This window comes from Chaetodon trifascialis, chromosome 9 (assembly GCF_039877785.1).
Source record: "Chaetodon trifascialis isolate fChaTrf1 chromosome 9, fChaTrf1.hap1, whole genome shotgun sequence".
Classification (NCBI taxonomy): Eukaryota; Metazoa; Chordata; class Actinopteri; order Chaetodontiformes; family Chaetodontidae; genus Chaetodon; species Chaetodon trifascialis.
In genome coordinates, this window is record NC_092064.1 from 19,763,036 (window position 1) to 19,783,513 (window position 20,478).

Here is a 20,478-nt window from a genome sequence, read left to right on the forward strand (position 1 = left end):
TCCATCCAGGCAAGGGTGATGTACTGCTGCATAAACATCAGTGTTCCTGTTCTGCCATTATTTTTCAACGATCATGACACCAGACGAGATTTTAGGCTGAGCAGAGAGTCCCTGGCGGTGCTGCTGGAACTTCTCCACCAGGAAAGGCGACACAGATGGGGTGCCACAATAGAGACCTTGGTCCTTCTCTTCTGGCTGGCGAGTGGGACATCCTCCAGTTGTGGTGGCAAGGGTGTTTGGGATGCCTCGCTCGCTCCACTGTTCACCGCATCATCCATTGAGTCACTGAGGAGGTGGTGGCCATTCGCCACAGGGTCATCTACCTCCCCAAGACCACAGAAGACCTGGCGGCAGTAACTCAGGGGTTTGCAAAGCTGGCAAGACACAGAGCTTTTCGAAAAGCTGCTGGAGCAATCGATGGCTGCCATGTGAGGATCAAGCCTCCAAGCGGTCCTGATGGTCACTGTTATCAGAACAGGAAACTGTTTGCTTCACTAATCTTGCAGCACCACCAGGGACTCCTGCTCAGCCTCAACTGTATACATGTTCTCTGTAAATCTGCAAATCTCTGCAAATAGTAATTTCTGCTGATCTTTTGTAAATAGTTGTACATTTTAAGAATGCCTACTTGTAAATAGAAATATGCATATTGTATCTTTGTAAATATCTGTAAATCCATCCATCCCGCTTATCCCTTTCAGGGTCGCAGGGGAACCAGAGCCTATCTCAGCTGTCGATGGGCGGGTTACACCCTGGACCGGTCGCCAGCCGATCGCAGGGCACAGACAGTACACACAACATTTACACTCACACTCACACCTAGGGGCAATTTTAGAGTCACCAATTAACCTAATGAGCATGTTTTTGGTCTGTGGGAGGAAGCCGGGGTGCCCGGGAAGAACATGCAAACTTCACACAGGCGCACGCGCACTACCTGCTGCGCCACCGTGCAGCCCTATATCTGTAAATATCACAGAAAAAATAAAATAATTCTGTTGTCACTAAAAAGTAGTTCAAAAGTTTACTTATACTGTAAATAAGAAATGGAATAGATAATGTAACGAGGTTATAAGATTTTAATTTAGAACACAATATTTTTAATTAACAATTTGAATCTAACACAGAACGTAATCAAACAGAATTTAAAAAAAAAAAAAATCAGCACCTGTCAATCATTTTTTGTCAATCCCATTTTCTGCAGGATTGTTCTAAACATGAGTGAAGCATGACAAAAGGTAAACACACAAAATATTAAACATTTCGACTCAATGTGCTGTTTCCCCCGCTGCTTCTCTGACGTCAGCCAGCTCTCTCGCTCCTCTCCCCATTCCGTGAATTGAAAGTTTATTTCAACCAATCCAGAGTTAGTAATTGTTGCCGAAACATTAAAAATGTGATCCAAGAAGGTTTTTGTCCAGTTTTATTTTGTTTTTGATGCATTTGAAGAAGTTTTTTTAAAAATGCTTAAATTACTGTTTTTTTGAATGGAGTCTGGTGGCTTTGGCGACAGCACTACAACAGCTGTTTCTGCTTAAGCAAAACAGATCTTACTCATCAACAAAGATGTATCTCTGTATGGATTCTTTCCATAATAATGTCAGACACTTATTTGTAGGGTATCAAGGTTGCACAAGTGGTCACACTTGTCGCCTCACAGCTAGAAGGCCCCCGGAATCTCGCTGTGGGCGCTGGTGGCGTGTCCTCCACCACGCCTTCGGTGCCTGCTGCTCGAGGAAAAAAGGGGCCTTTCTGTGTGGAGTTTGCATGTTCTGTGTGGAGTTTGCATGAACCTAAGGTTTCCTCCTTAAATAACTCAAACTAAAAACATGCAAGAAGATCACCAAAGGAAGGAGAACCGAAGCACCGAAGGAGAACTGGTCCCCGGGCGCCGGCGTCGGCTGGCGGCTGGCAGCTGGCAGCCCACCGCTCCTGGTCTGCCGCGGAGGATCTACAGACCGAGGATAGGATAAATGCGGAGAAAATAATGACTTAACTATGTCAAGTCATCTTGTTGCTTTGACTGAGTTAATTTGAGTCAACTTATAGTGTCAAGTTTTTTACACTTCAAAACATGAGTTCATGCAACATACAGTCTGTTGACTCAACTTCCTGTATCAAGTAAGTTGAACTTAAAAATATTAATTGAGATAACTTTAAGAGATGTTGGTTGAATTTATTTTATCAAGTTCCTACAACTGTGAATCAAGTTGGCTCAACATGGAATACATAATTGATACAACTTGCGATTTGTTGACTCAACTTTCTGTATCAAGTAATGTGGACTGGAAAACATTACTTAAGAGAACTAAAAAAGATGTTGGTTGAACTTATTTTATCAAGTTAGGGCAACATTATTATTTTTTCTCATGCTTTATTGCCAAGTTACTTGAGTTTACAGAAATTGCTAGATTTCAAAATTTTAAGGAAAATAATATCTACAAAGAATCTCCATGAGAATTAGACAAACTAAATATTAACCCAAGAAAAAATAGCTGAACAGACAATTCAATAAAGACCTTTATTTAACCCCCAACAAGTCCAACTTCAACCAGCCTTGCTTCAAAATAAGTGTCAATGGATGTCAAGACATCAAAAAAGACCTTCCTTGGGACATATTAAAAAAATAGCCCTTACACCCTCTAACACACTTTTGCTTGGGGCTGCTCACAAACTATTACTATAAACTATGTATTACATAATAATAATAATAATAATAATAATAAAATACATAAAAAGAAGAGCACCCATCCTTTGGGGAAAAACAATAACTCTCCAAGTTCAACAGAGTCCTTTCTGAGTGAATGTTCAGAGTTGCTGCAGTAAATTCAATTCAATATACCTTTATTTGTCCCGCGAGGGGAAATTCCAATGTACAGCAGCACCAGTAAAAGATAGAATTAGGTAAAAAACAGCAAGTATATACAAAAGAGTGTAATAAAAATAAGCATTCTATAAAAATAAGCATTATCAAATTATAAATTGTATTTGCGGACTGTTAGGTACAGGATGAATTGCACAGATTATTGCACCAGCTATTGCCCAGATTATTGTACAGATCATTTACAAATGATTTACAGATAAATGCACAGATTACTGCACCAGTTTTTGCCCAGATTATTGCACAGGTAATTTACAGATGATTTACAGATATATTATCAAAAAATTACTTTCAGCAGTTGTTGTTGTGTAGTCTGACAGCTGCAGGAAGGAATGACCTGCGATACTGCTCCTTCATACACTTTGGATGTAGCATCCTATCACTGATGGAGCTCCTCAGTGCAGTGAGTGTGTGTTGGAGTGGGTGGGAGTCATTGTCTGTCATGGAGGACAGCTTGGTTGTCATCCTCCTCTCCCCCCCAGACTGCAAAGATTCATAAAAACAAACAAAAAAATGTATCTGAGAAACTTGCTCAAAATGTTGAAAATGAAAACATTCAAACATTACTGAAATGTCCACTCTCTTGACATAAGAGAGTAACTTAACAAAATAACATCACATGGATTAGTGTTCCTCCAAACAGAGCAATAGAAAAAAGTCAGAAAATGAAAACAAGGTGGACATATAGTGGGCAATTAGTGTGCATTGGTTCGGCGAGGAGAAACACTTGCAGGACCACCTCATTGAGGGGCAGTTGCCCCAAACAGCACAGCCTACACTGAAGTGAAGTAACCCTGTACAGAAGAAAGAAAGAAAGAAAGAAAGAAAGAAAGAAAGAAAGAAAGAAAGAAAGAAAGAAAGAAAGATATACAACCATTATCAGCACAAAACACACTAAGTTCAGTTTCCTTATTGTGTATGTGTATTTTTAGATGTGCAAAATACTGTGCATCGCCACAAATCTCTGAAAAATTGCACAGTTCACAATTTAAAGCTTCCAGATTTTAATGTATCCTAACATGAAATAAACACGACTTTATTATAAAGTGGACACACTTGGCCATGTCACTCGTCTGAATGGTAAGTGATTACATTGTAAAAACAGAAGCCACATGGCACAGCACTGACAAGACAGCGAGAGAGCTTCTCGTGAGTGATGTGTGTACTGTTACATTTTGTATCCATGGCAACGCACAGCGGTGGCAGCCATAGACATAATATATGTAGACCCCTCATTACATGCTGGAGCGTAATCCAGCACCGCTGCCATATTGGGTGGGTCTCCGCTAGCACCAGAGCCAACCAAAGTCAACGTAAAGAGAGCAACTATGCCCCTATTTTATTTATTTATTTTATTTTATTTAGCTTCCCAGCCCCAGTTGCAAGCTTAACAGGGTAGTGTAAGACACTGGAATGACCTGGAATTTTAAAGCTTACTTTTCCAGGCCAATGAAGTGCCGAGGTTCTCACCCTCTGAAATGCACATTGCCTCTCCTTGATCCTAAAAACACTCAATGTGAAAAACTTTCTCTCTGCTTATCACTGGTTCTCGGTTGCTGTTGTCTCTTGCTGTCGGACGCGCACCGGAAGTATTGCCCCGCACACTCAAGTTCGAAGGTCAAAGGTCGTCATATTGTGCATGGAGCGAATAGGAAGCGTCAGTCAATGAGGCGTCTACGTACATTATGTCTATGGTGGCAGCTGCCAGATGGAGATCAGACCCGGGTTTTTTTGGTCAATAGGAAAGGAGCTATATACCGATCTCTAGCGGGTCGACTAGCATTAAAAAACCCGCATCGACCCGCTTATTTCATTGGGGAAGCGGCTCATAGTTACCGGGCTGACACGTTTTTTTTTGTTTTTTTGTTTTTTTTTTAATTTAAACTCGGTCGACCCGCTTTCAAACGGCATAGGGCTCCTTTCCCACTGGCCAAAAAACCCACACGCAGCCGATGGGCTGTGGTCAGTGTTTTACCACTCCTCTTCCTGGTGGAACATAAGTTGCTCTGTTATTTCGCTGCCTCGTCAATCCTGTGCCAGGTTGTTTGAGTGCGAGCAAAGCCTCTTGTACAAATCGCAACGTCACGTATATTAGCGGGTTGATCCAGGTATAATATTCCCACAGTTGACACATTTTTCCGTAATAATAAAGACAAGTGTCGCACTGTTTCACTCCTATAAGAGTACACTGTCGGTGCCGAATACTTGTTACAGTCGAATATGAGGCTCAACCCGACATTAACTTGCTGTTTCACTCTGGCGGCGCTAGCTAGCTAGCGCTACATGCTAAAGTATTTCCGAAAAAGAACGAACATGAAATATTCATCACAGGTTTAATATCTTGACGGATCATTTGAGATGGAGAGACATTAGACGAGCACTGCACATTACCAACAGATGAACTAACCAAGCTAAAATAATTTTATCTGTACTTACTTGGACGGCTCGGCTCCGAGGTAAAAAGATGGCGGTCGGCTCGATTTAAAGTTTAAAGTTCAACACTGCGCGTGACGTCACATTACGGGCGCATGCGTGTTGGTTGAAATGCCCACAACGTATTTTTTGAAGTTAACTGAATGGATTATCATGGGTTTTTAATGAGTTCCCGCGCCTTTTTCAAGTTGAAGTTGTTTGAACTCTTCTTACTTTGTTGTAATGGGTAGAGTTCTCTCAGCTTGACAGCAATAGTCCTTCTGACTAAAAGCCCAAATCCCTTTTAACAGTGTAGTTCCACTGTGTCCCGCTCTGAGCTCACGCAGAAACCTGAAATTTGACTTAAAAGTGTTCCTCGATACCGGTCGGTGAATCTTCTTTCACACATGTAAACGGACAGTCAATCTGGTTGTATGTGCCCAGCAAGATCATGGGACGTCATGGGACGTTCATCTCAGGCGCACGAGGACAACGTTTGCATGAAACTGTGGCCAGGTAAGACTCATTATGGAAAAAGTACACATTTGAATAACATGCCTAAAACTCAGTGATAGTTTATGATCTTTTTGTAAAATCTACGGAGAAATATAACTGTTTTTGACAGTGTGGCAGTCGCTTTCGTCCCGAAGTGAGGACTCTAACGGGACGCTGCGGGGCTCGCCGAACCGCAGTCAAAAATCCACAAATTTAAAGTTATCTCGCTTTTTCTCCAAAATCTGCGTCGGTCCGCGTGTTTCGATCTGGGAAAGTAATCAGTAGGTTCTGCTGAGTAATTCGGCTTAAAGAATTGACCATGAGAAGGTTTTTAAAGTGTTTTTTCAGTGCTTCATCAATTGCTTATCAGATCAGGTGAATCGAACTGCGTTCGTCTATGGCTCATCGAAGCTATGGCTTGTTGGGTGCTTCTTGACATTAACGGATCATTAATGTAGCGTCTTAGCTGACATATTTCTGTTCTATATTTGTCTTATTTTGTATGGGGCAGCAATCTCTCCACATAATTGGCTGTTCAAGGTCAGTGCATTTATTTCTACGGAGGAAAGTGTATGTCCAGCTACTATAATAATCACAACTCCTCTAATTTTTACCCGATTTTCACACGGTTTGGTTTGTTACAAACATCAGAGATGTAGTTATGATACAGGACGCTGTCACACATTAAAAACAAATGCTTTCATGCTGAAATACTTTGTCTTTGTTAAAGAGCATAATACAGACATATGGTATGGCATACAGACTGAAAATGTTAGACTTCACATTGACTGTCAGTTGAGAGGACAAGCAATTATACAACACAGATAAAACATTCAGAATTAGTGTTCAGCTCTTTTGCCATGGGATAGATGTCTAGTTTAGGTAAAACTGTAGAAATACTCCCCCAACTTTTCAGAACAAAACACTGACAAATAATTACACAGGGGCTATTTCTGTGCGCAGGGACGAGGGATCATAGTATGCTCTGCCCTACCTGGAGCAGTATCTTGGAGGGGGCGAACTGACAGCGGAAGGCGTGACCGGCCTGTCAATTTGACAGGTCGGTGCTCCCAAGGTTTTTTGTCATTTGCAATTTATATGAAAATCATATTTTATTGTGTGATTACAGATTCTGTGCGAAAAAATCATGCCGCCCGTTCTGTGAGCGGCGGACAGGTCGTCCATAGACCTCCTCAGAGATGCTGTCTTTCCCTCCTCTGCTTTGTGAAGGTGGTGGTGTTGATGGAGGGACTACCGGCGCTTCCAGTGCTGCATGTGCTACTCCCATCCCCGACGTCCCCAACCGGCACCGGGCAGTTCAGGTTGCTCAGGCTGGACTGGCTGTCGATGGGGCTCCGGGAGCCGGCTCCGCTCCGCTCCTCATCCAACATCAGGACGACTTCCTTCGGCTCCGTATTCTCCGTCCTCAGCGCCTCCTGATCGGCCTCCAGGTCCTTCAGCTTCTTCTCCAAATTCAGATTTATCGTACAGACCTCAGAGTGACACTGATCTTCTCACCTCCTTTCTCATCAAAGTTGGAAACAACTTTCCACAGGATCACATAAATATTCTGCATCTGCTCATTCAAAGCCTTCATTATGTGATGCTTATGTCAAATAAAATACTCAAACTCTACGACACCTTGTGATGTAGTGCTGCACCAATACACTTTTTACTGGAAATATTCTTGATGGCTTGTGCCAAATTTTATACACTTTACATTGTTTCCCCAAAATTGATTTTAGGTATCTTAGGGAACTTGGGGATGCACACTAGAATTAAAGATAAAGTTCAGAGGGGTTGCTTTACCTATTTTGCATTTATAAATATAGTACATACTTGATACATGGTTCAAGGAGTTTCAAATAGAGTTATCAAAATGCAAAAATATTGCATATTACGCTGAAACTTGTAAAACCAAAAATCAAAATACATGTGAAGGTGCAAATATGCAACAGCAAAGTCTCCATAGGTGTGGGAAGCAGGACTGAAATGTTATCGGTGGCTGTGGCTCAGGAGGTAGAGTGGTCGTCCACCTAGTCGTAAGTATTTTTATTTCTCCAGCTGGAGCTCCAGGTGACCTGTGTTCACAACACGGTGTTCCAACCTTCCTGCCTGCTACTGCCTTGGCTGCAGTCTTGAGGATTTGGCTTGAATGTTTTCAGCTCATAATGAATTCAACTTGGCAAATGGAAAGGAGGATAAAGTTAGAATATCAAAGGAGCACTGAGCCCCAATGTTCCTTCTCTGATTAGATTTTGGTGACCAATGTGTAATATGTTACCACACTGGACAAATAGCAATATTACTGTATCATACAACTGCTCGCACCTAGACCTGGGAATCATAGAGTAAAAGCTGAGTTTCAGTACCAGTACAAAACAATACATTTTGGAATATTCTTATAAAAAAACAAGCCAAACTACTCAAATACACTAGTGTATAATACAAAGGAGGCATGAAAGAGCTTTACCAAAATAAAACACAGTCTAAGACTAAGAAGAAATTCCACTCAAATCTGTCCTTTTTATCTCTCTCTTTGCATACAAGTTACACACAAGACACACTCTGCCCTCAGCCAGGTGTAAATAAGTTTTGAAGTTCTGATGCAGATGGTTCAGTCCAGCAGATAGCTAGGCTTCACATTACAAGCTAATGGAAAGGAAACAAGTGAGAGTTCCCATGGAGCGACATAAGGGTGTAAAGAAGGAGATGTATTACCAGGCAGCGCTTTTGTTTTCAGCAGTTACTAAGCTTGGACAGCGGTGCCCTCTAAATATGAATAAGACCTAGCTGGCCCTACTAGGCTACTTTATCTACAAGTGTGATCAATAATCAAAGGCCAATAAAAGTTTTCAATTACATGCACTTGATATGTTGTGGAATTTTTTATTTTTAACTTGATATTCTCTTACTGCCATTCAAATGAATTTAATTCTTTTGGTGGGTAACTACAGTAAGACCAACATACTGTAAGAAAAGAAAATTGTCATGCATCAAGTTCATTTCCAGACAACAAGAAACATTATTGACATTTTAGTGGCTTCAACTATATCTCATCTTCACAGCACAGCTGCACCACTGGCATGACTTCCAGGGTTATTTACATTATCATCTGCTGAAACAAAACAACACATTGTCACTGGTTTGAAACTTTATTTGTCTATATTTGGTAATTGTAGGCTAGGCCTACATATGCATAACATCTACTGGTGGTCCCATTCATCCCATTCCTATGTTCAAACGTAAACAAATGGTATCCACAGCAACAAGATCAAAGTGCAGTGTGAGTGGAGGAGAACCAATCAAGATTGATTCCTTTGAACAAAGATCAAAGGAATTTGTGATGACATCATCATCAAAGACAACAGAGAATGCCTTAAGACCACAAGTGACCACTGAAGACACGCACCACTCAGAGAGGACTGCAGAGAAAACACTTGTGAGAGAATACTGTTCGGAGAAAACACTGTTCAGAGAAAACACCTGTGAGAGAATACTGTTCGGAGAAAACACCTGTGAGAGAATACTGTTCGGAGAAAACACCTGTGAGAGAATACTGTTCAGAGAAAACACTGTTCGGAGAAAACACTTGTGAGAGAATACTGTTCGGAGAAAACATTTGTGAGAGAATACTGTTCAGAGAAAACACTGTTCAGAGAAAACAACGTTCGGAGGAAACACAACTGCTGACAACTGCTTCACACGTGGAAGACAAAGAATTCTGGGCAATGAAGCTTGAACAACCACTTGACTTCTATCTCAGCTACCTGGAAGAACAGCTGAAGGTTCACCTGAAGGACAGCAAGGCGACCCTCATTGCAAGTCCTGAAGAAAACAGAGTCCTGATAGATGTTCGGGAGGACTCGCTGGATACCTTCCTCCATGACCTCCCAGGAAACGGAGCGGGCAACTGGACACAGGAGAGAGAGCTCATGCAGTGGGAGATCAGCAGCCTGAAAGTCCAGCTTGCCGAGGCCACGGCTCCACGTGGCCACGCTGCACAGCAGGAAATGGAGAGGCTGAGAGGCATGGGAATGAAAAATCAAGAAAATATCGATCGGCTGAGTGGCGACGCCAGGGACCCTTCATTCAAACTGCAGAACATGATGGAAGCCAACGCCAGCCTTGAAAAACAGATCAAGGCCTTGAAGGCGGAGCTCCTTGCTGAAAAGCACACGAAGGAAGCCAACGCCAGCCTTGAAAAGCAGATCAAGGCCTTGAACGCGGAGCTCCTTGCCGAAAAGCAGTCCCATGCAGCGGCTGAAGACAAACTTGAGATGAGCACTCGGAGTCTGAAGGCACAGCTTTCAGACAAAGACGCCGCACAGCTTGAGGCTGATGATCTCCATCAGCTGACCAAGGCCATCTCAATCAAACTGGAGCACATGAGGAAAGTGAAGGACAAACTTGAAAACGAGCTTAAGGCAGCGAAGACAGAGCTCCTTGCCGAAAAGCACACGAGGGAAGCAAACGCCAGCCTTGAGAAGCAGATCCAGGCCTTGAAGGCGGAGCTCCTTGCCGAAAAGCACACGAGGGAAGCAAACGCCAGCCTTGAGAAGCAGATCCAGGCCTTGAAGGCGGAGCTCCTTGTGGAAAAGCACACGAGGGAAGCAAACGCCAGCCTTGAGAAGCAGATCAAGGCCTTGAAGGCGGAGCTCCTTGTGGAAAAGCACACGAGGGAAGCAAACGCCAGCCTTGAGAAGCAGATCAAGGCCTTGAAGGCGGAGCTCCTTGTGGAAAAGCACACGAGTGAAGCAAACGCCAGCCTTGAGAAGCAGATCAAGGCCTTGAAGGCGGAGCTCCTTGTGGAAAAGCACACGAGGGAAGCAAACGCCAGCCTTGAGAAGCAGATCAAGGCCTTGAAGGTGGAGCTCCTTAAAGAAAAGCAGTCCCATGCAGCAGCTGAAGACAAACTTGAGACCAGCACTCGGAGTCTGAGGGCGCAGCTTTCAGACAAAGACGCTGCACAGCTTGAGGCTCTCTTAAGAGTAGAACAGCTGCAGAAAGACCTGATATTTGAGAGTGCTGAAGCTCACAAGCTCCAGAGGAAAGTGAGCAACATGGAGAAAGCTCTACAAAAAGAGACCGAAAAGGCAACGGAGAGCATGGTAAGATGCCAGGCTTCCCATCAAGCACAGCTGGACAAACACAGGACGGAGGTCAAAAAGATCAGAGCAGCTCTGGAAAACACAAAGAGTCTGCTGAAGGCTGAACGCCACCGCTTAGAGCAGCAGAATACTTCCTGTCTGGCTCAAGTGGACGCGCAGAAACATGAGAATGATAGGCTCATGGCTGCTCTGCAGACTGTGCAACAGGGCTGGAAGAAGGAGAAGGAATTCCTCCTTCAGACCATCACTGGCCTCAAGCAGACCATGCAAGACAAGGAGCAGCAGTGGGAGTTGATGGAGAGCTCCATGAGGTCGCGAGTGGAAAAGCTGGAGAGCCAGGTCACCACGACAAAAAAGAAGAAGAAGAAGTGGTGGTAGAGAATCTTCAAACAGCTGGCTCCTGAAGCTCAGAAGGACTGAGACTCAAATGTCTTCACTTTCCGCAGCAACACAATCAGCTGCACTAATAATTACTCAACTGAATCAGGCTAAAAAAGATACAAATAACCCAGAAATACAACAAAACTAACAAAAATTGCATTGAAGAAAATAAAAGAATAAAAATCAAATCAAAATAATCAGAAATAATTGTTTGTTTGTTGTTGTTTATTTGTTTGACGAACTTTTAATTGTGAAATGTTGGTGTAATGTTCAAATCTTTGTTTGATTGAGATATGAAGGTGGTTTAAGAGTTTAAGGCCAAGCGACTTCATTTGGTGTCACAGCAGAGAGAAAAGAGCACAAAGCTGGTTGAAGGATTCGACTTCCTTCACACACACTGTCAGTCTCTACAAACACCACACGCTGGCAGCTGTTGTCCGTTCTTGTGTCATCATGATGCATTAGAGCTCAGATGGTTGTGTGCATGCACATGGCTGGGACAGACAGCTGCTCAGGCTGCGTACGATGGTCACGATAAGACGATAAGACGACATGACAACGGGCCACTTTATCGATTTAGGAGCACAAGAAACCACATTGATAAAGCAAATGTATTCAATGTACTTAATTATATGAACAACAAAACAAAGAAATGGACAGTTGTCAGATAATTTCTCATTGAATATATCTCTCTATATATAGATATAGATATGCAAAGTGTATTATGTACACAAAACTGAGTAAAAGTACACAAAATGCAAATTCCTAATTCACATGCATGTTGGATTCTGTTCCTTTTGTGCATGAACACTGGAAGCATCATTTGTCGGCTCTGAATGCAAAATACACATGTAGAGCACCGTTTTACAAAGTTAAAGAGAAAATTTCAAATTCTGAGTGTGACAAAATCCAACTTTAGAACTCACATACAGGAAATTAAATCTGTGCAAAACACGAGCAAGATTCAGTTTTTTTCATGAGGGCTTTTAACAGCTAAGCTTCAAGGCAGAAGATCTGCAATGGAAATGAACTATTTTAGACATAAAACATAGTTTATATGCTGATTTAGTCTTAGTTACATTTACAAGAATTTTGAGGAAAAATACTATACGCAAATATAAAAGGGGACAAGTCTGATTTGGACTAACTGTACATGATGACCAACTGAAGACATAAAATGTGACAATAAAACTAAGAGATTTATATTTCAGTTTTACCCTGCTTTTTTCCTGGATTGATTCAGCAACTTTACCTTGAAAATTCCCTGTAAATAGAAAGGTGGCTTTATGGGGACGCTTATTTTTCAAGCAAACAAAGTACTAATACTACTAATGCATGACGACTAAAAAGTCTAAAAAAATCGATGGTTTAAGTCAGTGGTTCTCAACCTTTTTTGGATGAACGCCCCTCTACTCTAGCTAACCGAATTTGATTGGATGTTGTCCAACTCGTGGCCATCCACGCTCGTGGCTCGCAACGCACCTATAGTAGAATTTCTGCACTTCTTTAAGAACCATAGAGTGGCTTCAAATTTATTTTCTATTTTTTCCAAGTGTTAATCAAAGCAAATATTGATTAATTAAGATACACTAGTCATAACAAGTATTAAAGCTTTTATCAGAATAAGGAAGCTTTATTGCCATTGCACACAGTGGTAAAATGAAATTGATTTATAGAAAATGTAGATTTTGGTCAGTGTGATGTTGGATTAAATTTATGTAAGTAATTTTGGACAGATGAGACATTTTAAACAAGGGCTCTGGAATGGCTCAATAGCAAATTAGCGAGTGAATGAACGGATTAAAATCAGATCTGAATCGGACAAGACTGGATCCTCATCCTATCTGGATCTTTCCCGCCGTGCAAGTGGACTCCAATCCGAAAGTGTTTTGCGGATCCGTTCCGGACCTTATGAAGCCTCCGGAACGGATCCGATGCGGGGTCTGATTGCTATCAGGGATATTAATAAATGTATTAATGAATTAATTTTAGATTTTAATAAAGAAAAAGTTTGATTGTAAATTTGATTTCTGTCTGTCTGTCTGTCTGTCTGTCTGTCTGTCTGTCTGTCTGTCTGTCTGTCTGTCTCTCTCGCTCTCTCTCTCACACACACACACACACACACACACACACACACACACACACACACAAAATCATGACCCTTCTGTACACACCAATAACACAAGAATTTCTTCATTTCTGTTTTTGTGCGCTGAGTTTATTTAATGTAAAGTTAAGCACACAACACACGCACAAAAACCAGACATCTCGCATAACCTGTTGACATGCGTATTAAACTGTCGAAACGAGGAAGGTTTTTTCTTTTTGGCCAACTCATCATGTGTGTCGGCCCACAGTCCATTGCTGCTTTCAAACACACACACACACACACACACACACACACACACACACACACACCGTCTGGCCTGACGTGTCTAATTTTAAACAACTGTTCACAGCTTTAGGATGACAAAGATTCCATAATAGCCTGGACTGAAACTGCTGATGTTTGTGATATACACTGATTTTAACACATACATACATACAAAGCTCCCATATATAACTGCTCACTACATTTTTTTCCTTCTTCCTTTTTTTTTTAAGACCTGGAAAAGTAAGCTTTAAAATTCCAGGTCATTCCAGCGTCTTACACTACCCTGTTAAACTTGTAACTGGGGCTGGGAAGCTAAATAAAATAAAACAAATAAATAAAATAGGGGCATAGTTGCTCTCTTTACGTTGACTTCGGTTGGCTCTGGTGCTAGCGGAGACCCACCCAATATGGCGGCGACGCTGGATTACGCTCCAGCACGTAATGAGGCGTCTACGTATGTCTATGAAGAAGAAGAAGAAGAAGAAGAAGAAGAAGAAATAAATAGAAGAATAAACGACAGCGTGACGTCATCAATGAGCGACCCAGCCCCACATGGCAGCGCGCTGAAGTTTTAAAGGCACTAGCTTAAGGTATTTCTGTGTTTTTTAAGTTAGCAATAATGTCACAACACTGTTACAAATAATTTTTAATCAGCAGATTAAGAACAACGTGTCTATTTTCGCAGCCAGACCGTCAGATAAACAGGAAGTTAGCTACATATTAGCTTTTAGGCTAACATTAACAAAGCTACTGCAGAAGTAAGACTGGTCGGTTTGATGTGGTTTGACGTTTGTATGCTTGCAGCAGCTTCTTAAAAGAGTAATTCTGTCTCCTGGGCGATTAAAACGTAACGTAATGCAAAGCTACAATGTGAGTGAATTCTCATAAAAAGAGACAGAAAACCACACAGTTAGAGCCCTTTAGGTAGACATTTGTGTACATGTTAAATAACGCTCCTTGTCTTGCTGCTAAACTTTGGTCTTAAATTCGAAAATATTGTTTTTGTTTGTACATGTTGCATTAATGCAGATTGACTGTTTAATCAGTCAATTTGTCAATCTGACTTTTGTGGTGACAAAGAAGCACCACAAACTCATGTTTATCTTCTCCTTGTCAACTTGCATCTTGTAGGGTCAGCATGGCCAGACAGTGGTCTGAGGGCCACTCTGCATCCATCCTGTGTGTTGGGGCGTCTTCAGGTCCTGAGGGCCTCCTGGCTTCAGGCTCTGAGGGTGGAGAGGTCACAGTGTGGAGCCAAGAGGGAACAGTCATTGGCCGCCTCGCTCTGTCTGGTGAAGATGACAGCACAAGTGTTGTCTTTTCACCCGCAGCTCCGGGTCAGCTTTATGTGTCACATGGGGACACAGTGAGTGTGCTCGACCCACGAAACCTGAAGGGCCCCGTGGAGGAGTTTCAGGGTGCAGGGGAGGAGGAGATTAATGCTTTGGCACTAAATGACACGGGTTTAGCCCTGGCTGTGGCTGATGACTCGGGGGCAGTCCGGGTACTGGAGCTTCCTGCGGGAAAAGTGTGCAGGACTCTTCGTAGGCACACAAATATCTGCTCCTCAGTGGCTTTTCGGCCCCTCAGACCCAATAACCTGCTGTCTGCTGGACTAGACATGCAGGTAAGGGAGGGGAGAGTTTCACCATTTGTACTGACATCATGTCATCACCCGCTGTACCAACACTACAGATGGCTACATGATATTGCCATTTCTCTCTTCAGCCAGATTTGCTTTACTTTTCTTTTTTTCTTTTGTCACTTCAGGTGATGCTGTGGGGGCTGCAGAAGACACGCCCTCTTTGGACAGTCAACCTCCAGGATGTAGCAGAGGAAGAAGACGATCATCAGCAGCGTCCTGGGCAGCTTTTCAACCCGCCACTGGTGCATTGTGTGTCTGTGGCGAGTTGTGGAAACATTGTGGGTTGTGCAGCAGAGGACGGCCGGGTGCACCTGATGCGGATCGGCAGTGGCTCAAAACTGGAGCAGCAGGGGGCAGTCAAGGCTCACAGTCAGGGGGCCTCACAAGCCCACTTTGTTAATTTCCTTCCCCACCCTTACTGGCTCATCACTGGGGGGAACGACGGCCAGGTCGCCCTGTGGGACCTCAGTAAGCACCCGGTGGTGTCATTGGAGGCAAAGGCCAAAACTCGAGTGGCAGCAGCCCCACGCAAGAGGGGTAAGAACAAGGCAAAGAGGAAAGAACAATCCCAGGATAAAGCAAAGACTCCACCGAAGGCTGAAGCAGACAAAGAAGAAGCTGAGGTGGAGGACGAAGTGGCAACAGGTTCAGAGGAGGTGACGGAGGAGAAATCTGGGCCCAAACTGAGCATCAGTCACGGGGACAAGGTGAACTGGTTGTGTCCTGCTGTGCTGAAAGGAGAACCCAGTGTGGTAGTTGCAGATCAAAGCTGCAGTCTGACTGTGTACCCTCTGTCGCAACTATAGATTCACACACTTTACAATATGGTCTGTAATCTTTTGATCATAGCAGCACACTATTCTCACTTGCCTTGGTTTTTAGTTTGCAAGCATTTTTGAAACTATATACGCTCCCGTGTTTGATGCCGTATGAGCCGGTAGCATCATTATTTGCACTTCTGGTCTAAATGATTAGTTTAATATTGTGGCCTGAAGTGTGGGCAGGAACCAAACATAACTGGTGCAAAACCAACACTGGAAGACATGTATGAATTTTCACACACTGCTCAACAGGATGTGCAGTTGGGCTGCATTTGCAAGCTTTACTCAGTGGATATGGCTTGTTTGGGGTTTTGTGTGTGTGGCCCTATAAAAATGTCATTGTTGGAAATATATTTTCCTGTATATGCATTTTTGTAGACTGTAAAATTACCACATTAGACATAAGAAATCAGCATGTTTAACTGAGTCTGTGGTGCTTTTTTGTTTTTAGAGTAAAGACTTAAAAACACGCAGACTAAAAGGTGTTCCCGATGTGACATTTCACACACTTAAGATTTGTTTGTGTATGTGTTAATGATTAAATCATGTCTGCTGCTTAGGCTGAGTCTCTTTCGCACTGCTGAATACCAGACAGACCATATCTCTTCTGTACCTAATAATCTATGGACTCCATTTGCATCAGCCATCAAAAACTTTATATTGTCAACTTTTAAAACAAGCTAAACAAGTAACAAACACAAAATCTCAACCAATTCAAACATTCATTGCAAATGCACAGTATTCACGCAACACTTGCAAACAAAATGTAATTCTTTTGCAAACAAGCTAATTTTTCTTTAAGAATACCAGAAAAAAGGCACAAGGCTGACTGTTCAAGTGAGTGAATGAATACAATTCACAGCCGTCTGTCTTCACAAGGAGGCTTGATAAGTCAGACAAGCTGAGACAAGTTTACAACAAAAATGAAACTCTCACAGTCTTTAAACTGTTTTTGACTTTAAATTAGAAACAGCAAATGCTATTTACCACAAATTCTTTAAGCTATATATTTTCCAAACAAGCCAAACAAAGCGCTTTGAGGTGGATGTTCACAGTAAGATTTACACTGAATAAGCACACGATCACATCTCAGCACTGCAGAGCAACCTGACAAACTGCTACGTCACAGTCTTTTTGGTGCGTTCTGATTCAATGTCTCAAACATCCTCCACCTGAAATGTCTTAAGTTTTATATCGACAGTCTCCTGAGATGCAATTCTCATCCCTCTGATTACTGAGGTGGCTGCACGTTGATCCGAGATCTGTGTCTCGAGGCGACTTCTGCACGAGGATGTAGAGTTGTCGATTTTACAGTTTGGCCAGGCTCTTCTCCAGGCTCTCTATTTCTGCACCCCCGTCTTCGCCCTTGCTGCCGCGTGCGCTGCACTCCAGGAACTCCACCTTCATTGGCAGCTGGCTGAAATCAAAGTCCTTGCCTTTTTTGCCCAGATACACACTGCCGCCCACAGAGCCATCCTGAGAGCTCAGGGCTGCAGAGCGTGTCACTCGTAAGGTGTTCCTACGAGAGATGAGACAGGATTGAGGCATAACGGAGGCTTGATCCCCAACTAAAGAAAGACACTGAATCCAGATTGATCAAAACGACCAGGCCAGCGCCTTGCATGGCCTCCACTGGTGCATATGAATGGAAAAATGTACTATAACAATGATGATATAATGGACCAAAGATGGAAAAGGCTAAACATTCCACTGAAAGACACCAACACAATGAGAAGAAAACAGAGGAACTCTTCAAAATAGAAATTACTTGTATGTATCTTTAAACTTTTAGGCCATTGCTGTGCACTTAGTAAGACTAATGAAGAGAGTCTGGCTATCATAACTGAACTCCTTTTCACTTGCAGTAACAACACATTGACAGCTTAATATTACAGTAATATTACATTTGTGATGTAACAGTTTCAACATTGATAATTAAACAAGATTATAATTAGTTATTATAATAGAGAACGTTATGTGTACATTAGCAGAAATTTAGCAGAAAATCTATCAGTTACTTACATTTCCTTTTCCAGCTGCTGCTGAATCAGTTTAGCTGATTTTGCCATGGTGATATCTGGAGAGTGAATAGACCAGTAAATGAGGGCGCCATGCAATGCTAAAAATTAGGAACAAGAGGTAAATCACAGCAAAGGGGTTACTGAACCTTGTTTGTTGCACGCCACCAGGAGCGTTGGGGCATTCCTGGAGATCACAGTGTCCGTCAACAAGACGTACAGGAACTCAGCCACATCTCTCACTTCCTTCTGAAAGATCGCGCTGTCCACCACAAACACAATGGCCCTGTGGAGAGGAGTGAGGAAGGGTGATGGTGAGAAACAAATGTGATCAGGACATATCAATCAGGTCACTGCTAACTTTACCTCACTAATGCACATTTGTTATTCAGACAGGTTGTCCTGCTCTCACCTGGCTGCAGATTTGAACTTCTCCAGGTACTGAGAACGAAGACTGTCATGTCCTGGCAGGTCTATCAGAGTCCAGGTGCTGGCCTGAGAACAGGAAGGAGCGGGGACATCTGTAAAACATGCCCATCACGAAATCATGATCACTGATGATAAACCGAACTTACCCTGTCGTTTTTGGCTTTGTATGGAGCGCTGCTGTCAGTGATGGAGGTCTGAGTCCGCTTGTACTTTCCCGACAACAGCTGCCAAAACATGAAATGCAAAGTCACATACAAAGCAGATTAGGTGCACATCAGGTAAGTGTCCTGAGACAGACAACGTGGCGATGGACACATCAACTCACCCGGCTGAATAGAAGCGTTTTCCCGGAGTCACACAGTCCGACCAGCAGCACAGCGCTTCGGACGGTTTTGCTGGTGAGAAAGTACTTCAGAAACACTGAAAAGAGAGAGCATGGACGCGATTCATGTTCTGTGTCTATTAACCAAAGATAAATCATTAAGTGTGAATGACTTAACGTGCGGAAATGCTGATAAACTGCGCAACTGTCAGCTGCTGATGTTAGCGTCAACTTTGAAGTTAGCTTCCTAGCTTGCTAATTCAGCTAATGCTCATGAAGCTTACGTTTCGTTATCAAATTAACATTAGAGATTAAATGTCAACGTTGAATATCCTGCTGACAAAACCGCTTTCCAACAACCCACTATCTGGCCAACTATGCTAAGCTAAGCGCTAGGCCTAGCTTGCTAAATTAACGTTAGCATGCTACCTTCAGCACTAATGCTAACTTCTTACCAAAGGTGATGACAACGACGGCCAAAGCGACGATAACTCCGATCAGAAAAACGGGGTCTTGGTCTTCCAGCTGCTGACGAAGAGATTCAATATAAGGTTCAAATGGGTTTTCTGCCATTTCCACGTCTTCTCTCTCTCCCATGTTGCCACCGGTACTGTCTACCTCCATCTCTCCGCCCAAATTGATCTGAGAGTGGGACACGTCTCCTTCCTTCTCTCCAGCCTGTGCGGAGCCTAAAGCGTCAGCAGGGGGCGCTGCCGACTAGGATGGCTTATTCAATAGTGGGGGGCTGGAACCAGTCGTGGGCCCCCAACAAAACCAGTTGGTCAAGTGTCGTTTGATTATGGAAGCCAATTTCCCGCAAGAAAAGGAAGAAAAAAGAAAGCAAGATTGAAGTAGCATAAATGGAAATACTGAGGTATGTCGAAGGTATGAGACAGGCCGAAGTCAAAGGTTTGACTTGTGCTATTCACTCAAAAATATGATAGTAAGTTAAACAAATCATTGTGCATTAAATCAAAATAATTAAATCAAAATCAAGTCAAAATGATTTCATAGCCAAAAGTATGATTTATTCATTATAAATTATCAGATGGGCTCCAGTAAATCCATATCTTTTTATATCCAAAGTCAAAACTGAATGAGGTAATCAACAACTTAAGACATTTTCAGACATTGATCCCTAAAACCTTCGTTGGTTACATCGGTGCTTAAAATGGTTCATAAACTATACAAATATTCAGGTAAATAAAACCTCTCCGCCTTCAAATTTGGGTCGGTGGTTTCGTTTGAAGCAGTGAAGCGCAGCTATTATATAATAATGTACTATATCTGTAGGCTAGTTGGTATAAGAAAGCCAGATGTTAATCTGCAAAAGGAAAAATATATGACAAAGTGATGACATTCATCATCATTCCATCAGATTTTACTGTCATCTCTCAAATCTGTCTTTGCTATCCCCCGGTTTATAGGCTTGAGGGACAGGCTTAAATCCCTATCGGGTATCGCTCAGTTTACCATCATCTTGGGAATTAGGAAGATAGAGAGCATAAGAAAAAGACGCTGCAATAGTTCAGAAACTGAATTCAGTATGGGCCATCACATTCACATATGGGAAAACTGAAGGGTCGTGGTTT

General features: G+C 42.6%; 2 protein-coding genes across 2 annotated transcripts; one reads left to right on the top strand and one right to left on the bottom strand.

Annotated features, from left to right (window-relative positions):
• Window positions 1-14,175: 14,175 nt before the first annotated feature.
• wdr53 (WD repeat domain 53) lies at window positions 14,176-16,675 on the top strand. The gene is made up of 3 exons (XM_070970073.1): window positions 14,176-14,241; window positions 14,783-15,278; window positions 15,422-16,675. Exons 2-3 carry the CDS (start codon window positions 14,790-14,792, stop codon window positions 16,100-16,102), a joined length of 1,170 nt encoding a protein of 389 aa, XP_070826174.1. The 5' UTR covers window positions 14,176-14,241; window positions 14,783-14,789; the 3' UTR covers window positions 16,103-16,675.
• A 78-nt stretch (window positions 16,676-16,753) lies between these two features.
• On the bottom strand, window positions 16,754-19,562 carry srprb (SRP receptor subunit beta). The gene is made up of 7 exons (XM_070971029.1): window positions 19,342-19,562; window positions 18,890-18,984; window positions 18,711-18,788; window positions 18,548-18,630; window positions 18,285-18,421; window positions 18,140-18,194; window positions 16,754-17,636 (listed from the first exon to the last, which is right to left on the bottom strand). The coding sequence occupies exons 1-7, from the start codon at window positions 19,508-19,510 to the stop codon at window positions 17,426-17,428; spliced, it is 828 nt and encodes a 275-aa protein (XP_070827130.1). The 5' UTR covers window positions 19,511-19,562; the 3' UTR covers window positions 16,754-17,425.
• Between the last annotated feature and the right edge of the window lie 916 nt (window positions 19,563-20,478).